This window comes from Thrips palmi, unplaced genomic scaffold, assembly GCF_012932325.1.
Source record: "Thrips palmi isolate BJ-2018 unplaced genomic scaffold, TpBJ-2018v1 HiC_scaffold_10, whole genome shotgun sequence".
Taxonomy (NCBI): domain Eukaryota; kingdom Metazoa; phylum Arthropoda; class Insecta; order Thysanoptera; family Thripidae; genus Thrips; species Thrips palmi.
Window position 1 is genome coordinate 22,144,707 of NW_023144621.1, and position 21,372 is coordinate 22,166,078.

A 21,372-nucleotide genomic window follows, 5' to 3' on the forward strand; every position below is an offset into this window, starting at 1 on the left:
CCCCACTATATCTTTAAATACTTTGTGATAAAAATTTCCTACTATTTCTAGGCCAATGACAATAATTTCCAGCCAATTTCTTTTTTTTTTTAAATGAACTTATGACTAATGCTGCGGTTACACATGCAATTTATGTAATCAGAATTTTTGAGGTCAAAAGAACAAACAAATAAACTCCAACATTACTTTTTGAAGTTGTAAACTATGCGCTAATCTTTACCTTTTTCCCCCTTGAATTTTGTGCAGTGCGCTAATAATTAGAAGATAGCAGAGTCTGAGCTCCTCACACAAAGCTAAGGAACGCAGAATATTGGACGCTCAGAAGGAGTGTGAAAGGAGAACACTGTTTAAAAAAATTACTGAAAATTCATAATTTTTTGTAAGAAGTCGATTTACTTACATTCAGTCTGAATTTTCATACCAAAACTTTCATACTTCGCGGTCTGAAAGTTTCAGACGACGTTAGTCTGAATTTTCAGATCAACATGTTGTATGAAAAATGATACCAATCGGTCTATTTTATCAGACTAAGTTGTACGAAGACATTGAACACACTAAAAAATGCCACTCTGTAGAGTAGAACACAAATCGGCGAACTTTTGCCATCGGTTTATCGTAGACGCTCAGCGGATCGTCTCGGCTCAAAAATTGGGTACACGGCAGTAGACTCCTACTTGCGAAGTTAGTGAAGAGGCGAGAGGTGACTGCTGAATTGCGAGGGAGAGCGGCCTTAGCCCAACCACGCGCCGACCCGTGGCCATGCGCGAGAGTGAAATTGTATTCTTTGTTATTTAGCTTATACTGCACTTATTAACCTGAATCTTGCTTTGGTGCGCTCATGCCCTTTCAGACAACCACTTGGAATAAGTTTGTAACAAAATATTCGCAATTTCGCCTTCAAGTGGCAATTTTAGCTCCAAAAGATCATCCATGCGACACTAGCGCCACCTAGCGGATAGAGCAATAAGTGTCCATTTCGGAGCTCTGTAACATTCTCTATGCTTTTACGACACTAAACGTAAATATTATTTGAAATACAACAGTAGTATTGATAAAAGTTCTGAGAAAATCGAAAAATGTACAAAGGGGACGGGGTTTTTTCACTCGTTTTCCGATTTCACAAGTATGAATTTAGTTTTCGGACGACAATGTACAAAACTTGATAGCCATCGCTCTAAATATTCAGACTTGCTAGTCTTACTTCAAATTTCAGACAACAGGTCAAACTTTTCAGACAGTTGGTATTAATATTCGTACCATTTTATGAATTTACGATTCAGACCACCAAGTAAGACGAAATCAGTCTGAATTTTCATATTTTTTTTAACAGTGAACCTCAAAATTTTTGAAGTCAAGAGAACAAACAAATAAACTCCAACATTTTTTTTTTGCATGCCATATTCCATTACCGAATGATTGCCAATGCAATGATCTTAAACCATACCATAATATTTCAAAATAATTTAGTAAATGTCTCTGCATGATCTGTAAACTGAATCAACTCCCATCACTCTTGGAGTGTCTTGCGTTAAACAAATTAATAAAAAGAACTTGTAGCTTGGCCTTGACTGTAAATTACTCAAACACAGAATGTCTTTTGAAATTAAAATGGATACACCATTAACTTGGCCAGTGAAGGAACTTCTGCATTTTGAGCACAATTCAAATTCCCCCTAACCCTTACAATGTTTGTGATCTAATTTGCCTTCAAGGCAGATGTTTTTTCCTGAAATTTCCTTGAAACCAGCTCGTCTCTTGTGAATTCAAATAGTACGCGCTGATCTGTGCCGGACCGCCGACATCCCACGGACCAATCAGAGGCCTCTCTGGGGGTATGGTGCCGTACTGTAGGAGGGTCCCCCAAAATGCCGTTCGCGTGTAGGCGCGGTGTGCCTCGTCGGCTGGCAACGCGATTTCTCATAGCGAGGCGAAGTGAGGTGCGACGCTGGCGCGCTGGCGGGAAGCGCGTCACCGCGCGTCGTCGAGTCGACCTGTTCGAACTGTTCGGCGTCGCGGGGGCCGCGGGGGCCGCGGGGGCCTCAGGCATTGCAGTGTGCAGTCGTGGCCCCGCGAGCAGCCCGGGCCGGGGCCTCGGCCGGGGCAGCCTGGAGGTTACACCAGCACACGGCGCGACACTGGAGGCTCGGCGGAGGAATAGTTCGGCGCCTTTTGTGTAAATTGGCGGTGTGACTCATGCTCATGGCCAATTTGAGGCAGGCCGGCCGAGCGCGCCTCTCTCTGTCTCTCTCACTCTCTCGTCCGCGCGGCAAGGAGGCAGCGGAGGGAGACGCCCCTCACTGTAAAAGTGAGAGGCCCCTCGCCCCCCTCTTAGCAGCATGGAATTTCTAAAAACCGGTCTCTTATTTTGACAAAGCGTAGCGATAAACGGTTTCTACCATAACACGCCCTCGCCCTTCTGCGTTGTTTTGACAGTTCATCAAAACTTTCTTAATCAAGTTCTAAACTATAGTCTGACGAGTTCTTTTTTTCGGGGGGGGGGTGTCGGACAGCAATGGCCGAGGCACCACTATAATGAGCATTTCGAGGTGTGCCGGTCCGATGCTGCCGAAAGCGACCTTGTAATAATTCCTATTTGGCTGCGTCGTTTTCCTCTAAAGTGGGCAAGGTTGTGTCCTGGACGCCTCGGCCGCCTCGCGAGCACTGCGGTGTGGCGCCGAGCATTTGAACTCCGTTTGACTCCTGCTGCTCAGTGTGTCAGTTTAGTGGGTTGTTACCGTGCTGGTCCCGCGCGGCCGGGCGGCACGGCGTGAGGACACTGCAAGGAAAGGAAGCGGCCTTTTTCACGTCGTTTGAATAACACCGATGGATGAGCCAGTTGGCGTAAAGTGTAGCGAGTGCTTCTTCGCAGTGCTGTCACCGCGACACCCATTTCCTAAATGTGTGCCGACCTTGTGGGCGGGAACCTTGCCGACGGGGACCTTGAGAGAGTACCGACGGGTCGCCTTGGCAAACGTACAGCGACGGCGGTGCGGGCCGCCGGGCCGGGCCACCCCGCACCTCTCACACGAGGCCCACTACACGGCGCACATGCTGCGAGGGCGATGGCGATGGCGATTCAAGCCGCCGGCTAGGCTGCAGGCTGAGAGTCGTAGCTCCGCGTAGCTCCGTCTCCCTCGCACTCTTGGGGCGTCCCGTGTGCCCGTGTAGGTGCGAGGGAGGCAGTGACGAAAACGACTCGCGCCGAGTCGCCGTCGTGGCGCCGGCACTGCCGCGCGCGTTCCTTCCGTCCGCCAGAGCGTCGTGCTTGCCTTTGAGTGCGAGAGGCGCGGTCTGAACGCTTCCTCTCAAGTGGCGCCTGCGGTGGCGGCGCCTCCGCCTCGCTCGCGGCGTCCTGGCCGCGCCGGCCGACGTCGTGTAGTGCACTGTGCAGCCTGCAGGGCCTGCAGGGCGGCGCTCCGCCTCGCTCGCGGCGTCCTGGCCGCGCCGGCCGACGTCGTGTAGTGCACTGTGCAGCCTGCAGGGCCTGCAGGGCGGCGCTCCGCCTCGCTCGCGGCGTCCTGGCCGCGCCGGCCGACGTCGTGTAGTGCACTGTGCAGCCTGCAGGGCCTGCAGGGCGGCGCTCCGCCTCGCTCGCGGCGTCCTGGCCGCGCCGGCCGACGTCGTGTAGTGCACTGTGCAGCCTGCAGGGCCTGCAGGGCGGCGCTCCGCCTCGCTCGCGGCGTCCTGGCCGCGCCGGCCGACGTCGTGTAGTGCACTGTGCAGCCTGCAGGGCCCGCAGGCTTGCTCTCGTCGGGCAGCTTGCCGCCTGATTCCAAAGCTCTGTCTCTGTCGCACTCACGGGGCCGTTCGCGTGAGTGCGAGAGAGACAGAGCGACGAAACGATCCTTCGGAATCAGGCTGCTGGGGGCAGCCGGCTCGCGCGATAAAGCAGGGACCGGCAGGGGCACTTTGCAGTGTGCTGCCTCATGCAATAAATCGGTCGCCCGCCGCAGCGCCGCAGCCCGCCGGTCCCAAATTCAAGCCAGACGGCCCCGCCGCGCCCCGTCCCGCCCCGCCCCGCCGCGCCGCGCTGGTATCGCGACGAAATTGCCGGCTGCGCGGCGGTGCGTTGCATTTTGCGATGTATTATCGCGGGGGTGTCGATGCTTGTTGTTTATTGTTGTTGTTGTTTGTCCGTGCCGCTGCCGCTTGCAGTGCCCTGCCCACGGGCCGGGCAGGGGGCAGGGGGCCGGGCGTCGCCGCGCCGCCGTGTCGATGGTCGCGGACGCCGCCGCGTCGCGTCGCGTGCTCTCTGCTTAGGGGCCGTACACAAATAACGTCACGCGTTTTTTGGCCATTTTTGACCCCCTCCTCCCCTCTTGTCACATTTCGTCACATCCGGCTAAACCCCCTCCCCCCTCCGCCCTTGTGACGTTATTTAAGGGGATTTAGAAGGGAATCAATGCTAGCTGTCAAAATGTAATTTCAATAGAATTTTGACTTGGCTAAAAAGTTGCAGGGTGCAAATAAAGTTTAAATATTTTCTGGCAGTGCGCGCGGTTTGCGCCGCGCAGTGCAGTGCAGGAGCGTAGCGCCGTCGTTTGCGAAAAAAAAACGATTTTACAGAGGTTTTAAGAAAATAACGTCACAAGGGCTCAAAACCCCCCCTCCCCCTCGTCACATCTCATCACGTCCTGGCGAACCCCCACCCCCCTCTACATGCGTGACGTTATTTGTGCACGGCCCCTTATCGCGTGTCGCCGCCGCTACTTTTTGTTGTTATGTGATTGGTCCCTCTCGACGCTCCCCGACTCGATTGCCCAGATATGACAGACACTGCCCTCGTTGCTCCCTTCAGGTTGAAAAGAATCTTGTTGTATAGTAAATTTGAAATTTCTGAGGAGCACCATTGATTAAATTTGTCGAACCGTTGTCGGGCTGTTTCGTTTTTCCGTCAGATGAGCCTTTGGTTTCTGGCACTTCCGCTCGTTCCCAGGGATCCTTTAGCTTATCTCGAACGCATGTCCTAACGTTATCGTAATAATCGTTTAAGTCATAAATCATTATGAAACAATAAGTTATTTTTCTAGCTTCTGGCTTTCCGAACTGTGTATTCATATCTATAACCTTTACCTTACCTTGTTTTATGGTAGGTTTTTCAATCCAGGATCCGTTATGTGTTCTGATAAGTTAAGGATCTCCGCTTCCGCCACGGTCTGGGTGTCTTTCATTCATTGCCCCCCGCCCCCTCCATTTTCACTTTTTATCCCGTTCCTTCCGATAAAACCGAGCTGCCTAAGCACACTCATGACACATGAACCCGATCGCTGCGACGCGCTTGGCTGGCCTGGGCTGCTTGGAGACGTGGCGTGCGGCGACGCGACGCCGTGTTTGTCAACACTTGCCGCGCCGCGCGGACCATGACGCCGTGCACGGCGTGACGTCACGCGAGACGGATAATGCTCTAGCCCGACGCCGCCGCCGACACTGTCAGTGATAGCAGTGTGGTGCGCGCTCCCGGAAACGCGCCCGTGTCTTCGTCGTGCGGTGTTACCTTTTCATGCCGTTTGCTTTGTTTTTATTTTCGTGATTTTTTTTTTTTTTTTTTGCTAGTGGGGGCGTTTTTGACATTCTGACGCTAAGTTCTACACGCCTTGGGTCAGTGCGACTAGTGCGTTTGAACGGTTTTTGAAAATGCGGCCGGCGAGACGGTGTGTGAGATAGAGAAAGGACCGCGCTTTGGGTGGAAGGGAAGTCCTTTTGGACACGGCCCGGTGGATTCGATCCGGGTCGGCCTGTCGGCCTGTCCGAACATCGCTCTCGTCGCTCTGTCTCTCTCGGGCTCGCGGGCCGCGAGTGCGAGAGAGACAGAGACTGTGTCGGCGGCTAGAAAGTGCGCGGGCAGCGGGGAGGCGCGCAGAACGCGTCACGCCGCTGCACCGCGCTTGCAGTGGCCGCACCGTCCCGGCCCGTCCATCGCAACAGCACTCTACAGTGGCGTGGCGACCGCCGCAGTGTTTCTGGAGGCCCGAGACGCCCGGCCGGCGTCCGCGAGCTTGGCGCGCTGCGTGTGCGCGGTGTGCGTCCAGTCCTCCGCCCCCACGCCACAAGACATAGTGCACTCATAGTGCTTCCAAGCACACTCTTATTAACAGCGTACTTCCTAGGCACACGCTAAAATAGAGTGTACCTGGCAAGTACACGCTAAACAAGTGTGTACCTTGCAAGTACACGCTAAAATACGCTCGATTAGTCCTATCTAAAAGCATGGGCCAGTTTAAGTGTACACGCCATGCACACTCTTATTTAGCGTGCACATGCAATGTACGTACACTCTATTTTAGCGTGTGCCTAGCAAGTATGCTGTAAATAAGAGTGTACTAGGAAGCATGCTCTAATAAGAGTGTACAATGTACACACTTCAGTTTGCAGAGCACAAGACGAAATGATTTATTTTTGCAAACTTTGAAAGTTCGTGTCATTTCGCTTCCGCGCGGTGGTAGCTTTAATTATATTTCGCCGCGCGAATTTTGTGGTGGGCGAGATTGTGAGGCATTGTGCTCAATAATTTGCTTTGGACTCCGAGGGACTCCCCCTTTTCGGGACACTTTTACCAATTACGCCTGTGTGGAAAAAGGTTTTGCACAAAAAAGATGCTCTTCGTTACAATTAGTAAGAATTTCCGCTCGAGTTCCTTCCGTCCAGCACAACTCTGCGTTTTGCTCTTTTCCCCTTCTGGTGTAGCTCCCGACGAGGCGTAGGGCGGTGCGTGAGTGCGTGCGGTGTGGGCCAGGCTTATTAACGAGATGAGGTTGCGCAAGTAGTCGGCCAGCAGACTGAGAGTCGTTTTCGTCGCTCTGTCTCTCTTGCACCCATAGGGAACGCCCCCTGAGTGCGAGAGAGACAGAGCGACGAAACGACAGTGCGGAGATGTGCAAGCCGGGCCTCGTCTTGTCCAACGCATCTTTGTTTCATGGCTGCCTTTTTATTTGTTGCAGGGAGGCGAAACAAAAATCAGCCACCATGGCGTTCGCAGGGCTAAAGAAGCAGATCAACAAAGCCAACCAGGTAGGCATTCTCCGTTTGCTTCCACTGTGTCGGCAATGGAACCCGCGATCTCGCTCGACACTGTGTACCGACCGAGTGAGTGAGAGGAAGAGAGTGCGAGGTTGGATGCCGCAGGATGTGCACCGGAAATGTGAAATGTGATGCAATCTCTGTGATAACCCGCCGCGGCAGCCGCGGCCAGTGGGAGGATTTTCAAGTGTGTCACTGGGAGCGCACTCCCTCTCGCCCTTGTCTATCTCCTGGTCGGTGGCCAGAGCCATCCCGTTTGCGGCCGGGCTCTCGGAATGACGGCAAGGCGGCAAGGCGAGGGGCCCTCGTCGCCCCGTCTCCCTCGCACTCGTGGGGCGTGCCGGGCGAGTGCGAGGGAGACGGGGCGACGGAGGAGACTGTGGCCGCCTCGGCCTGGCCCTCGGCCTGGCCCTCGGCCTGGCCCTCGGCCCGGAAGTGCCCAATATCGCGCTGGTTTCCTTGGCGCGGCGGGGCGCGGCGGCGCGGCGTGCCACCAGAGGGCCGCTAGCCGCCGCCACTCCGCTGCCAGATGAAGCAGGCCAGCGTCATTGATTGTGCGTCGTCGTGGACTCTGAATCCGAACGGTGTTTTGGTCGCTCTGTCTCCCTCGCACCCCTGCCGTGCCTGCCGGGACGCCCCACGAGTGCGAGAGAGACAGAGCGACGAAGCGCTGGGGCTGGCTGGGGCCACGTGTGCCACGTGGTGAGGGCCGCGGGTGGGGGTGGGTGGGGCCGGGGGGTGGGCCACCCCGCTCCGCTCTCTCCCACCCCACGGCGGCTACCCTAAGGGGTGTCCGTGGAACGGGGTCACTGGTGCGAAGGCGGTGAGGCGGCCGCGGGAAGGCTCGGAGGGATAGGCCAGGGTGGAGACCGGGGGGGGGGGGGGGGGTCCAGCGGGGCGGGTCGAACGGATCCCGTTCCCTCCCGGTCCATCTGTATCCGTGGGCCAGCCAGGGGTTTGTTGGTTCCTGGCGCGTGCGTGGTGCGTGTACTCCCTACGGTGGCGCGGCCGGGTCGTCCGCCGGGGAATCGGCAAGGAAGGACTGGAGTTGTCAATCACGCGCGGCGACCTTCTCCTCTTCCTCTTGCTCTTCCTCTTTCGTTTCCTCTTCATCTTTCTCTTCCTCTTGCTCTTCCTGTCCTTTTTACTCTTCCGCTTCCGCTTCCTCTATCTCCGCGCCAGAGGAAGTTTGCTTTCTGTGCGACTTACCGGCCCGGGGTGGTGCGCCACGCGGCGGCGGACGTGATTTTATTTTGGAGTGTCTGTTGTTGGCAAAGCAAAGCCGCCCCCGCTCGCCCGCTTTTGCCCTCTTCAATGGAGGAGTTTGGTTGCGGGCCGCGGCGCAAGTTTGCCTCGAGCATTGTCCGCCTGGCCTGTGGCCTGGCCTGTGGCCACGCAGGAGCCACGCTGTAGTGCGGCCTCGCCAGGCGTCGCCAGGCCAGGCATGCCCAGGGCATGCCCAGGCAGGGTGGCGTGGGTGTTTATTTTGGGCTCCCGGAGGTTCGGTCGGAGTGAACGGGCAGCCCCACCATTACTCGTCGCGCCCGACCAGCCCTTTCGGGGCCTCTCGGGGCCTCTGGGCCCGAGGGGGAAGGGCCGCTCGCTGTGCCCAGACTACTGGAACCGTTTTATCGGGAATAGATGATCCTGGACCATTTTTACAGCCAAGCCAAGCGAAGCGCGGCAGTGGATGGGAGTCTGGTGGAAAGCCCGCTCGATTCCGGATTCTGCAACCAGGCGCCGCGCCGAGTGCGGGCCCGCCTCCGCAAGGGGCCTTCAGCCAACGGGCCGCGTCGTGCGGGCCTGCCTACCCTGCCTCCGCAAGGGGCCTCGCCGCCTGGCTGGCAGGCAGTCCCGCCAACGGGCCGCGTCGTGCGGGCCTGCCTACCCTGCCTCCGCAAGGGGCCTCGCCGCCTGGCTGGCAGGCAGTCCCGCCAACGGGCCGCGTCGTGCGGGCCTGCCTACCCTGCCTCCGCAAGGGGCCTCGCCGCCTGGCTGGCAGGCAGTCCCGCCAACGGGCCGCGTCGTGCGGGCCTGCCTACCCTGCCTCCGCAAGGGGCCTCGCCGCCTGGCTGGCAGGCAGTCCCGCCAACGGGCCGCGTCGTGCGGGCCTGCCTACCCTGCCTCCGCAAGGGGCCTCGCCGCCTGGCTGGCAGGCAGTCCCGCCAACGGGCCGCGTCGTGCGGGCCTGCCTACCCTGCCTCCGCAAGGGGCCTCGCCGCCTGGCTGGCAGGCAGTCCCGCCAACGGGCCGCGTCGTGCGGGCCTGCCTACCCTGCCTCCGCAAGGGGCCTCGCCGCCTGGCTGGCAGGCAGTCCCGCCAACGGGCCGCGTCGTGCGGGCCTGCCTACCCTGCCTCCGCAAGGGGCCTCGCCGCCTGGCTGGCAGGCAGTCCCGCCAACGGGCCGCGTCGTGCGGGCCTGCCTACCCTGCCTCCGCAAGGAGCCTCGCCGCCTGAAACCTCCCTCCAGCCCCAGCCACCGTCTGTGTCTTGCAGGCGAGCCGGCCTGGAGATGACGCAATATTTGCTCGACTTCTCCCCAGTGTGCCTGATACGCCTTGTTTTGAGGCTCACACTGGGCGAGGCCCCGAGGCCCCGGCCTGGCCGCCGAGACCCTTCATGAAGGAACCCCCGGAGGACAAACGGGGTGAAAGAGCGTACCGAGCCGAAATGAGCGGGTTAAGTCACGTCACTGTAGGGGGGATGGGGTGGGGCATGGTGGGGTGACGAGGGTGTAAGCTTCTTTGCGGGGTTCTGGCGGGGCGTGGCGGGGCGTGGCGGCAGCTAATGGGACGCGTGGGGGTCCTGGTTCGGTCCTGGTGCTCCTGGCTCGGCGTGCTCCCCGCTGCTGGCGGGCTTCGGCGCTGGCTCTGGCTGGTCCACGAGCAAGCGGCAGATGAGTCATCATCCGAGCAGGGCCGCGGCGGTGGGGCCTCATGGTGGGGCTGCCCCTAACGCTGGAAGGCTGGAAGGGATGGGGTGAGAGGGTGGCTAGCTCGGCGCACAGCGTTGCTCGTGGCGGGGCTGGCGGGGCTGGCAGGGCTTTGTGCGCGTTGTGCCGAGAGGGGTGGGTCAGGGGCAAGCCGAGGAAAAAGGAGGGGGGCGCACCGCGCACGGCACACGGGGCAAGATCAATACCGCCAAGGCCACGCTGGCTGGGCTGGCTGGGCTGGGGGCTGCGGTACGGGGGACTCGCCTGTTCAAGCCTTCGCGGGCCTCCGCCCCCGCCCCCGCCCCCGCACCACCCCGCCCCCGCCCCGGACGTGACGGGGTGGGGCGGGGAGGAACGGAGAGGGAAGTCTCCTCCCTGAAGTCCAGCGCAGCGGCGCAGCCTACTGAAATCGAAAGAGAGCCCTTCGCAAATTGGTTGGGCCACACACTGTTAGAAAAATTGTCGTACATCTACATTAAAATTGTTGCTAATTTTTATAGCAACGCTAGAGTCCTTCTGGAATGATTTAGTCGTAATTTAACGACTAAAATGCCGTTTGTGTGTGACAAAGCTCTAAATTATTTTGCCAATAAAATTCAAAACTGATGGCAACACTTTTCGGTTTGTGTTGTTAAGTAACGACCCATGTCCTTAATTTTTGACCAGAATTGTAAAATAACGGCTTTGTCCATATTTCTACGATAATTTCAGCTGCAAATTTAAGATCGGTTGTAAATTTTACGATCAAAGTTGGAAATTTACTGTGAAAATCGTAAATCTACTTCTGACTTGCCATGAAAATTAGCAATAAAATTGTTGTTTATCAAAACCTTTAAACCTCATTACACATGACTTCAAAAAATAAAATTGAATTTGTTTTAAGATCTCCATTGATGTTAAATTTTATGCTTAAACTTAACTGTCTCTCTGTTGACATTTATCAATTATATGTTTCTTTCTGTTTTGCAGTACATGACGGAAAAAATGGGTGGTGCAGAAGGTACAAAACTAGATGTTGACTTTGTGGATATGGAGAGGGTATGTTCCATTCTAACTAATTTGAAATGCGCAAGTGTCCCAATATCCTTCAAACTTTATGGCCATCTTGTTTCCTCCACAGAAAACCGATGTTACCGTTGAGTTGGTAGAAGAGCTCCAATTAAAAACACGAGAATATCTGCAACCAAATCCAACTGCTCGAGCCAAAATGGCAGCCGTCAAAGGAATCTCCAAGTTGTCTGGCCAGGCGAAGGCATCAACTTACCCACAGCCAGAAGGTGTTCTTGGAGATTGTATGGTCACTTACGGCAAAAGGCTGGGAGAAGACAGTATTTTTGGTAAGGCCCACTCTATATACAGTCTTCATTTAATTGATTCATTTTCCTCCTCCTTTAATCACCTTTTTCTGTATTTAGCGCAAGCCCTCATTGAGATGGGAGAGTCTCTACGTCAAATGGCCGATAACAAATACTCCCTGGATGACAATATAAAACAGAACTTCCTGGAGCCATTACATCACCTCCAAACAAAGGATCTCAAAGAGGTCATGGTATGTGTATTTTTCCTGCTGTGAATTGTTTGTATACCGTTAAGAATATCTTTCTAAGTGAATCCTGTGCTGTGCAGCACCACCGCAAGAAACTTCAGGGGAGACGTCTTGATTTTGACTGCAAAAGACGACGACAAGCTAAAGGTAGTTCATCTCACAATCCTGGTCAGTCGTGGGAGGAGTTTGAGGCTTAACGCCTCAAAGGCTTGCAATTCTGTCTCTTTATTGAATTAACTCAATGATCTCGCTGCTGCATGAATGTATTCTGAGGGGTTATGGCGTAGTGTTCATGAATGTTGCCCCTCCCCCTCCCCCCCCCCAAAAAAAAATGTTGGTAACATTTCTTAGAATTTCTATAAAGTTTTAGGTTTTTCTTAATTTAACCTTATAATTTGTTACTGTTTAATTTTTTTGTTAATTTGATTTGCCTTTGTAGAGATGCAAAACTAGGTTTGGCAATATTTAGAAAGCTTCCTCTTTCTTCTGTTTCTGATTTTTAATACAGGCATTTCTTTCTCATTTAAGTGTAATTTGTGCATGTGTGTGTCTTGCTGCATGGAGTAGGATCAGTCAATCGATCTCCTTATGGAAGCCCAATCCGACTGGGCTCTGGTGTAACTGCTGCTGGTGAGCTTCTGTCTTAGTTTAAACATTGTTTGTCCTGGGTTTTAATCTGGTTAATATTATTAAACTAATAATAAATAATAATACCTTTTTTTTGTGCATGCACTTGCAATGTCAGGATTTGGCCAGTCATTGATTTGTTTTAATTTTTTTTTTTTTTGGCTTTGCTGGGAATTTTAATTTTGATGTCCACATGGTTTTACATTTCATTTCTCGTATCTCTATGAACATCCGCGAGTAAAGAAAAAGTTGGGGGTGGAGTTCTTTGCTGGTTTACTTCTATTATTATTGTGCATTGGATTACATGTAGAACAGCTGCTGCATTTTAAGCTTTGGTTTTATTTTATTTTGTTATTTTGTTTTATCCACCTTTTTAATTTCTTTTTATTTTATGTCTCCTTTTTCCTACTTGCCATTGTGTTTGCCTGCTGTTTGCTGGCCACATGGGGATAAAGGATCTCATATTTCAGATGACGAGATTCGCCAAGCTGAAGAGAAGTTTGCTGAGTCACTTCATCTTGCTCAGATGGGGATGTTTAACCTTCTTGAGAATGATGTAAGTCACTTAATTTAATGAACACACAAAAGACTCTTTTAATGTAATGTTAGGGCCATGCTCTAATTGATTTAATTTCCAGGTGGAACAAATTTCTCAGTTGGCAACATTTTCAGAAGGACTCCTTGAATACCACCAGCAATGTACTGAGATCTTGAAAGTTCTTGTTGAAACTATGCATGAAAAGTAAGTGTGTCCATTTTAATACTGTTCCATTCTTGTTCTTGCATTTGCATATGTTGTCTGAACAATATTTAACATATATTTGTTTTTAACTATAGGAAAGAAGAAGCAGCTAACAGACCTAAATCAGAATTCACTCCAAAAACATTGGCAGACCTTAACATTGATCATGTTGGAGTACTGGACGGCATGAATGGTTTGAATTCTAATTCCAACAATTACTTACCTGCTCAGCATACGGGTGGCTCCAACTCATATTCTTTCAACAATCAAAATCAAAATACCTATCCCTCAGTGTATCCCAATACCCAACCCCTCCAAACGCACAAACCTATTGACCCCTGGTCAGCTGCTCCGCCCTCCAGACCCAAAGGTGATACATCACTTTGTTTTTGTTTTTTTACATTTTGGAGGTGGTGGGTCTGTTATTTCTAGTTTTGAAGGTTCTCAAATTCCATTTGGAATGTTAATTATTCAAAAAAGTCTTATCTTTCGGCCTCAATGGACTCATTTATATTTTATAAATGAGTCCATGTGTTGTAATATCTTATCTTGCGTGTTTTGGTGGAGGTGCATATATCTTGGTGTGGCACATCGAGTAAGAGGATTTTTTTATGATTGTTCTTAAACACATCTATTGGTTATGTCTTCGTTCTTCTAGCAACATTTATTTTGTGGCTTTAGGTGTTTCACTGCTTCTCTTCAGATGGTAGTAATTCACAAAAATTGTAGTTCTTGGAAAATCATCACTGCCTTTTCCTTCTTAGTGCTTTTTTTGCTGGACGGTTGAGTTGACACTCTTATGTATAATATTTCTGAGACTTGACACTCGTTTTGTACCCTGTGTTGTGGATAGCTTGCCCCTTAACTCATACTCTCTTCTGCATTCTATGACCATTAGAAATTGCTTGGCTGCATGTTGCACTTCTTTAACATTTTATGCGCATTGCTACATGTTCAAGTCCTGAGATCTCATGCTCATGTGATGCTGATTTTGTTTGATTCATTCTAAGCAGAAACTTTTTGTCGTACAGTAGTGTTGTTTGTTGATGTTTTTAATTCTATTTAAAAACTTTGTTATTGATGCAACTTTTCTTTGTTTTTACTGTTTGTGTTGTTTACTACACTCTACTTTGGTCTTAAATACATAGTACTTAGCCAATTCTCATCTTGTACTTAGATGTAGCTTATTAGGATGAAATCTTCGTTAAACACTCGGCGGGTAAGTGTCCCATGTGCCACATTTTCACTGGCCCTTTTATTTATAATTCTCTGAATTGATTTTGAGATGTGAAAGATTTATGGTTGGAGCACGGCCCCATGTGATGCTGGGTGGATCTTAGTTTAGGTCAATTTAATGGGATGGGGATTGTTTAGTTCAGGAAAGTGTTCCAACTTCCTTGGTTGTGAAAAGGTTCAAAAACACAATTTAGCTTCAGACCTCTCTATCAGTCAAAATTTTGTCATCTTGCGCAGTGTTTATGTGCTGGCTTCTTTGCTAAATGTTTCCTGAGCCCTCTCTTTCAATCCCCTCTCCTCCCTACAATCTGCTGTGTGTCTCTTCTTTTTATTATTAGCCAATAGTGGTTTACTTTCAGTGGCATTATAAATGAGCCAAAGCATATTCATTTTACTTCAAATTTTTTGTTAAGGCCTTTCTTTATATACCTCTAAAGATATTTCTGACAGAGTTGCTTGAAGTAACTTTCTTTTACATCTGAAAATACTGAGATTATTCTTGTATTTCGGCTAATAATTGATTTTATTGCGACTTGGTATTCAGTTCAGGTTTTGGCTTTTTCTTATGTCAATTTTGGTGCTATAGTTGTGGTTCTTCAGAAATGGAACAGAAATCTTAAAAGTGCATGCTGTGTTGGCTAAATATTGATTTGGGTTGCATGGTGGTGGCTGTGTGTAGGGTCTTCTCAAGCCTCGACTCCTGTGCACGTCAACAAACCAAACCAACTGGAGCTGTTCCCATCAGCAAACCAGTCTCGCTCTACTAATGGTAATATTTTATTAGCTGTTTCACAATCTTAACCACGAGAATAATTTGTGTTTCTTGTTTAATTTTGTGTTCAATATTATTGAAAACATATTTTCATTTTATGGTCATACATAAGTGTCTCTTGATATAAGACTTATTTTTGGGATGCAAAAAGATGCCTTTATGAACTCTCTGCAAGGATTCCAACAATATCCAATGGGATCATGCTGGTCTTTTTATGCATTTGCCATCAATCCAAAAATTTCATCTTTATCTTGAGAAATAAAATTAGTACAAGATAACTGTTATTTTTGTTTACTTTTGGTTTGTGTGTGTGTTAGTGTGTGTGTGCCATTAAACTTAATATCTCATTGGCATGGTTTTTGGTGTCTTTTACTGTTTCTCCTTCATGGTTTTGCTTTGTCTTGCTTTCTATCACCTCATCCTGTTTAAATCATGGGCAATTGCATAAAGAATAAAAAAAAAAGCAACAAAAAACAATAAGAATGAAACTTGCAAATGCAAGGAGATTTTTGTCTCTTTGGTCAACTCAAAAGATTGCACACTGTTTAGTCTTGTATTATTCTTGTAAAAATGACTTGCTTAACAATTTTACAGAGTAGTTTTCTTTATTTGGTGTTTGCTTTCCTTTCAGCATCACCACTGCCATCTCCCATGAAAGGTTCTCCTGCCCGAACACCTGTCAGCAAAGGACCTTGTTGCAGCGCTCTATATGATTTTGATCCAGAAAACCCTGGTGAACTTGGATTCAAGGTTAGTGTTGTACTTTAATAAAATTTAGTGTGGCAATTGCTTTGTTGAACCTCAACCATTATCCTTGAATGTTTCTTTCGAATTTCAGGAGGGAGATACTATTCAATTGGTCAAAAAGATTGATGAGAATTGGTATGAAGGAAGTGTTAATGGACGAACTGGATTTTTCCCTCAGAGCTATGTCCAAGTAGTCGTCCCACTACCCTAGACATTTTAATTGTGTCAAGCATTCCATTCTCCCCCTATATGCAATGTGCGCATGCGCCACGATCATCTGCCGTCAAGTTTAGCAACCTGGGCATATCCAGGACTATGCTTCACACCACTCAACTTAATTTATTTCCCCCGAGTATATTTTGCCAGATTATGTATTGATAATTTTATTTCACTTCCTGCGAGGATGTCTTGAATTTTAATTGTTGTCTAGCATCATTTTACTGTGTTTTTTTTTTTTATTTCATGCAACTGTGTCTATTTGAGTTGTATATAGCTAAAATCAAACAATGAATGAACTAATCATACCCATAATGCACAGTTAAGTTGTATCTGTGCATACTACTATATAATTATATATATATATATATCTATAATATATACATTTGATGTATATAAGGTGTTGTGAGCGCTTACTTGTCTGTGTACACATGCACATTCATGAATATCCATAAATGTTAAGTCAGTATTTATTGTGAATGGGAATAAACGTTAAAAATGTAGAGGAAATAAATTTGTTTTAAATAAGTATATAGTCTCAGTTTGCACATTTGGTCACTGAGTTTTGTTGGCAAGGTGTCTTATCAACCATAAACACCTTTTTAAATCTTTAATTTTATTTTTTGTTCAACTTAATGAGATTTGCCTTGCAAATTGTTTCATGTGATTTTGAAATACAATGTATGTATAAATTGGCCATTGTGTATATCAAGTTTGTGGTGTGAAAATATAGTTTTAAATTATATTTTAAAAAATGTTCACTTTGAGACCTCTTGAACAATGTTCCTCCTCAGGAATTGTAAGGGGTTTGTTGTTGGTTGGATCCTTCAAATGGAGGATTGGAACCAAAGTACGTAGTTTCATTGGTTGTTTCATTTATTTTTACTGTCTTTCTTCCTATATTAATATTACGTAGACCTTTGGGCTGAAAATTGAACTACCCTATTTGGAAACTGTAACCCAAAGTCTTGGGCCCTTTCCTGTTCCTTTCAGGATGTAAAGATTATTTGTCAGAGCAATGCTGTGTAAAGTGCAAGCATGTAAGGTCTGATCCAAACACATACTAAATCTTGAGATTGTTGCTGTTTGGATGGTAAGAATGTCATGTACCAAAGGTCTTCTGAAGGCATTATGCAAATGTAAATTGCTTCAGTACAGGAACGTGGAATCAGATGTTTACAAACACTAAATGTTTTAAGTATTAATGGTGACATCACTTGTTGATTGTGATTACCATAACATTGTGAGATGTATTGGCTTGTAAATAAGTCATAAACTCGTGAGAAATCGCCTCTGTGTATTACTTTTCCTAATGACTGATATTTGTTGGCCACTGAAAGCTCTGTAGTATATTTTTGCATGAAGACGAGCTGCAATGCATTCTGCTGTCTAAAAGTTAGCTTGTGTTCAAAAGACCTTGTCACTTTTGCCATTTAAGAGGAGGCATGTCTCTGATGATGCAGTCATGGAAGTACTTAAGACAGAAGTATTCTTTGAACTAAGTTTTCGATTTCGAAGAATAAATTGACTTGTCAAATTGAATCACACTGCCATTCCAAATAATGAAGCTGGGTTGATATTGAGATTCTTCTTTCCCTCAAGTGGCTTTCCTTAAGCTCCCAAACCTGCCAGCAGAATTAGCTTTTGTAAAAATATTATTCTATGTAAGGAAGACTTAGCTGTTATACCAAGGTTTCATTTTTGTTATGTTTTTGTTCAGCTTTCATAATTATCATGTTTATTAGATAAATTTGTGCTCGATGTTAAAAATCAGTGTCACGTCACAGAAAAGTGGAAATATTTTTATCAAGCCTGTCAACCCAACTTTATTTTAACTTCATTAAGTAGGATTGCAGTGCGATAGTGGAAATTTTTGAGTTCAAAGAAAAATGATAAATCTTATCCTGCACATATTGATGTTGTCAGTTCAAGATGGCTCTGCTAACCAGGTACGAAAAGACAATAATGATATTGATATACTGAGCAGTTAGTCCTATTGCAGTGTGTTGCAGTGAATCTTTTGTCTTTTTCTGTTGGCTTTTTTCCCCCTTTTCTGATCCATTTGAAATTTTGTTATCTCTACACATATTGGCCTAAAAGCTTGCAGGATCAAGAAGGTATTCTAGTAAGGTACGATGTTGCTGCAGTTCAGTGCCAACCACAAACATTGTAAGATAGACCAGAAATGGAAGTACGATGTTTTAACTATTACATCCCAAAAGTATGTCTAGCATCACATTACATACTGTCTTGCTTCATGTTGCAAAACAAAATATGTTGGTTTCCAATGTGACTAAAATGGTACAAAGTTTTCTTTGATTCTATCTGGTGTAGAATTTTCTCAGTCTCAAACACACTTGTTTAAAGGTCAATCCATCTTCAATCATTTGATTCATGTTCAAAAGTTATCATCATCAATTGAGACAGCATCTGAAAGTGTTGTTCAGAAAATGTCTAGCAATTATGGCAAGAGTGTTTGGCTTCATCGGTTTGTATCATTCCTTTTACTGATTATTTAAAAGTAGAAGTGATAGGACCTTCAAACACTCTGTTGTACTTAACTCTGTGATTTTTTAAAAATGAAATTGAATGTGGATTGATTGTGCTCTCCTTTATCTTCACAGTTATAGTCAGAATGTTGTTACACACCGGTACTGATTTTCTATTTGTATATTTGTAATGAGTTTTATCTCTCAATGGCCACTAAGCAGGCTTGTGCTTTTGCAACCATTTTTTTGCAGTATTGCTACTTATTCAATTTTTTGCTCTTATAAATTCCATTGCAGTGTGCTTGTGTTCTGTATGTTGAAAATGAGCTTATGATGTCTTCATAGGTCAAAGTATTAGGCTCAAATGGAGCGAAGACAGTACAACTGATATAGAATTTTAATATTCCTCTATATTATAGGTAATCTAGTTGCAAAATGTTGCAAAAGTGTGTGTGTTTCTGTACGTAAGTGTGGATGTTAAGAAGAGAGTAAATTGAGGGGAGAACTCTGAAAACATACAAGCTGCTGTTATAAAGGTGATAAATATACTACATACATATGTTCTGCAGTTTGGCAATGTGGCATGCTTTCTGTCTTATTTTTGTATGCAATAACTTGAAATGTGGTTCTTGCCACTCTCCTATGCCATCACATTATCATACATTAATTTAAAGTTGTATAGCATTTGAATTTTAAAGAAGTTAAAATGAAACTATTTTCTTCTGTTATTTTTTGAATGTTAGATGCAGATATGAAACCATATGTTTTGAGGTGATGAGGATGTATTGAATTGATAGCTCTCAGCTGATGTGTTCATGAGTGGGTTTAAGTATTATGAACTCAGTGATTTACTTACATTCTATGAGAATGATAGCTTTATACATTTTAATGTGTCCCATGTAGGCAGAGCCTCAGGACTGGGTTGATGTCTAGGTCGACTCTCTAAGCGACCAACTTAATACTCTTACCAGATTCTACTTTCATGCTATCTGGGATGTTAGACAATACAGAATTTGTTATTACTGATCATATTAAGTGTATGAAGTATGTATTCCGATGCCTTAAATCAGTTATTGTTAAATTGTACATAGATTTTGAATTACTGTTGTAGAATTGTGCTCTTGATCCTTTATCTATGTTACTCGTTGGCTTTCCCAATGATATTATAATGTCAATTTGGATTTACTTCTATGATTGTGAGTATGGGAAACCAACTCATTGAGCTATGAAATGATAGCGTGAAACCATACATTCTTTCTCAAAGTGAAGAAGGCCATTTTTAAAGTCATATGAAATAACCTGACAAATGAGCACACTTTAAAAATGTGCCGTTAGATATTAAGAGTGCCATCTATGCTTTGTCAGTTTTCATCAAATGCCTATATTAGGCTTCTGGGATCTTTGAAAGAATGGACTGCAAACATGTCTCTACTTTCATTGCTGCATCATGTGTGTTAATTCTTCTTATTCTTCTAAATGCATTTTCTTGCTATAAATCCAAGATTTGCTTGCTGAACTTCTTATTCATGAACTATCAAATTATGTCGTGTTAAATAAGCTAAATTTTACTATCATCATAAGCTGAGCCCAAAAATTTACTCAAGGTTTTCACTAAACAATCATTTAATGGTGAAAATTTTGAACTACACATTGCGGGCTTTACATCTATCTCTTCAACATTCCAACAGGTTTCAAAATGTATGGTGGCTACTATGAATACTAATGATTTAAATAAGCAGATAATGTTGCTTGATTTTTATGAGATAGTCATTTACCATTACAATTTTTAGAAGCAACTGGTACCTGTATTGAGCACATTCTGTAATTAAACACTGAGAAAAAATTTTTACTGGAAGGATTTTTAAACTAGATGAGCATACCCTATACATGTTTCCTTTTTTTTTTTTTTTTTTTTTGCTATTTGCCTCTGAAATTATGAATTTTGAGAGGGCAGTTGTGTTGTTACTAAATCTCACTTGTCTGTGAAAAAATTACTGTCCTTTATTTTGGTTATGGCTGCTGCTCGTCACTGTGTGCTCTTCATGTTTAAGAATTCTTATGGTTTCATTTGTTTTCGTAGACTGAAGCATGGAAAATTAATGTACTCAATCTTTCCTCAATTTCCTCAAACCTCTCTTCTAAATTTCTTAAACTACTGTTGAGAACAACCTCAAGGCCTCAACACTTTTGGCCTCTACCTTATTGTGTTGAGGAATTTCACTATATGGGCACTTTGTTGAATATTCTATAAAATGCAAAGCCCCCAATCTTTATTCCATAATAAGAAAGTGCAAAGTGCATTAAGTTAACTCTTCTTTATTCATTTCTAAATTTATTTTGGACAGCTGTGAATATCTGCCCTATGTGAATCCTCTGAATTTGACTAAGGTGTGAATCATTTGACTATGTAAATGTCATTTAGACTGCTGAAGTGGATTGAAGTTCAATTAAATTAAATGAATTGTGTTCTGGTGACACACTATGGTCATCGTGGTAAATGTATATTTGATGATAATAATAAATGTAGTTTATGTAGCATTTAAGTTGTCCTATAATGTGTAGTGCCATTCATGAGGTGCGGCAGCACTATCAGTCAAAATAAATTATACCATGTCTTGGATTGTTTTAATGTTATATGTCCACTAAAAATCAACTTGATCGCAATAAATCATTTTGCTGTGCATACAAGTCTTCATTATCAGTCACCCAGGGCCCATTACTTGCTATTGCCACAAGCCTTGACACTGCATGCCAGCGCCTGCTGTGCTCATGCTTCTCTATGGCAGCCATACAGAACAGTTGCCACATATTGGTGTCAATGTGGACATCCCAAACCCCTCAGGCAAGTTCAGATAAAACTGTCAGCTCAGCTCGGCTGTTTGAAAATTGCGGTGAATTACTGCTTTTGAATTATTTCCGGTATGAGAAACTAGTTTTCTCGAAACACTGAATCTTATGGATCTATTAGGATCTATGGCTACCTTCTAGTGCAGACAGATTAATACCACATTTGCGTTGACTCTGTTGCAAATACAATTCGTCATCGTG

At 46.4% G+C, this 21,372-nt stretch overlaps 1 protein-coding gene across 11 annotated transcripts in view; it reads left to right on the plus strand.

Annotated features, from left to right (window-relative positions):
• Nucleotides 1–21,007, plus strand: part of LOC117647762 (endophilin-A) — a 33,648-nt gene extending 12,641 nt beyond the window's left edge. For 3 of the 11 annotated variants that reach the window (XM_034389665.1, XM_034389674.1, XM_034389681.1), the window contains 11 exons: nt 6,939–7,008; nt 10,919–10,987; nt 11,070–11,286; nt 11,365–11,498; nt 11,576–11,663; nt 12,063–12,125; nt 12,578–12,678; nt 12,761–12,864; nt 12,960–13,234; nt 15,504–15,622; nt 15,711–21,007. In XM_034389665.1, the coding sequence (XP_034245556.1) occupies nt 6,964–7,008; nt 10,919–10,987; nt 11,070–11,286; nt 11,365–11,498; nt 11,576–11,663; nt 12,063–12,125; nt 12,578–12,678; nt 12,761–12,864; nt 12,960–13,234; nt 15,504–15,622; nt 15,711–15,830 (1,335 nt within the window). In that variant the 5' untranslated portion in view covers nt 6,939–6,963 and the 3' untranslated portion in view covers nt 15,831–21,007. Of the gene's footprint in view, nt 1–6,938; nt 7,009–10,918; nt 10,988–11,069; nt 11,287–11,364; nt 11,499–11,575; nt 11,664–12,062; nt 12,126–12,577; nt 12,679–12,760; nt 12,865–12,959; nt 13,235–14,779; nt 14,870–15,503; nt 15,623–15,710 lie in introns of all 11 variants that reach the window. The other 8 variants (XM_034389720.1, XM_034389753.1, XM_034389685.1 and 5 more) reach the window with 8 other exon arrangements.
• Nucleotides 21,008–21,372: the final 365 nt, after the last annotated feature.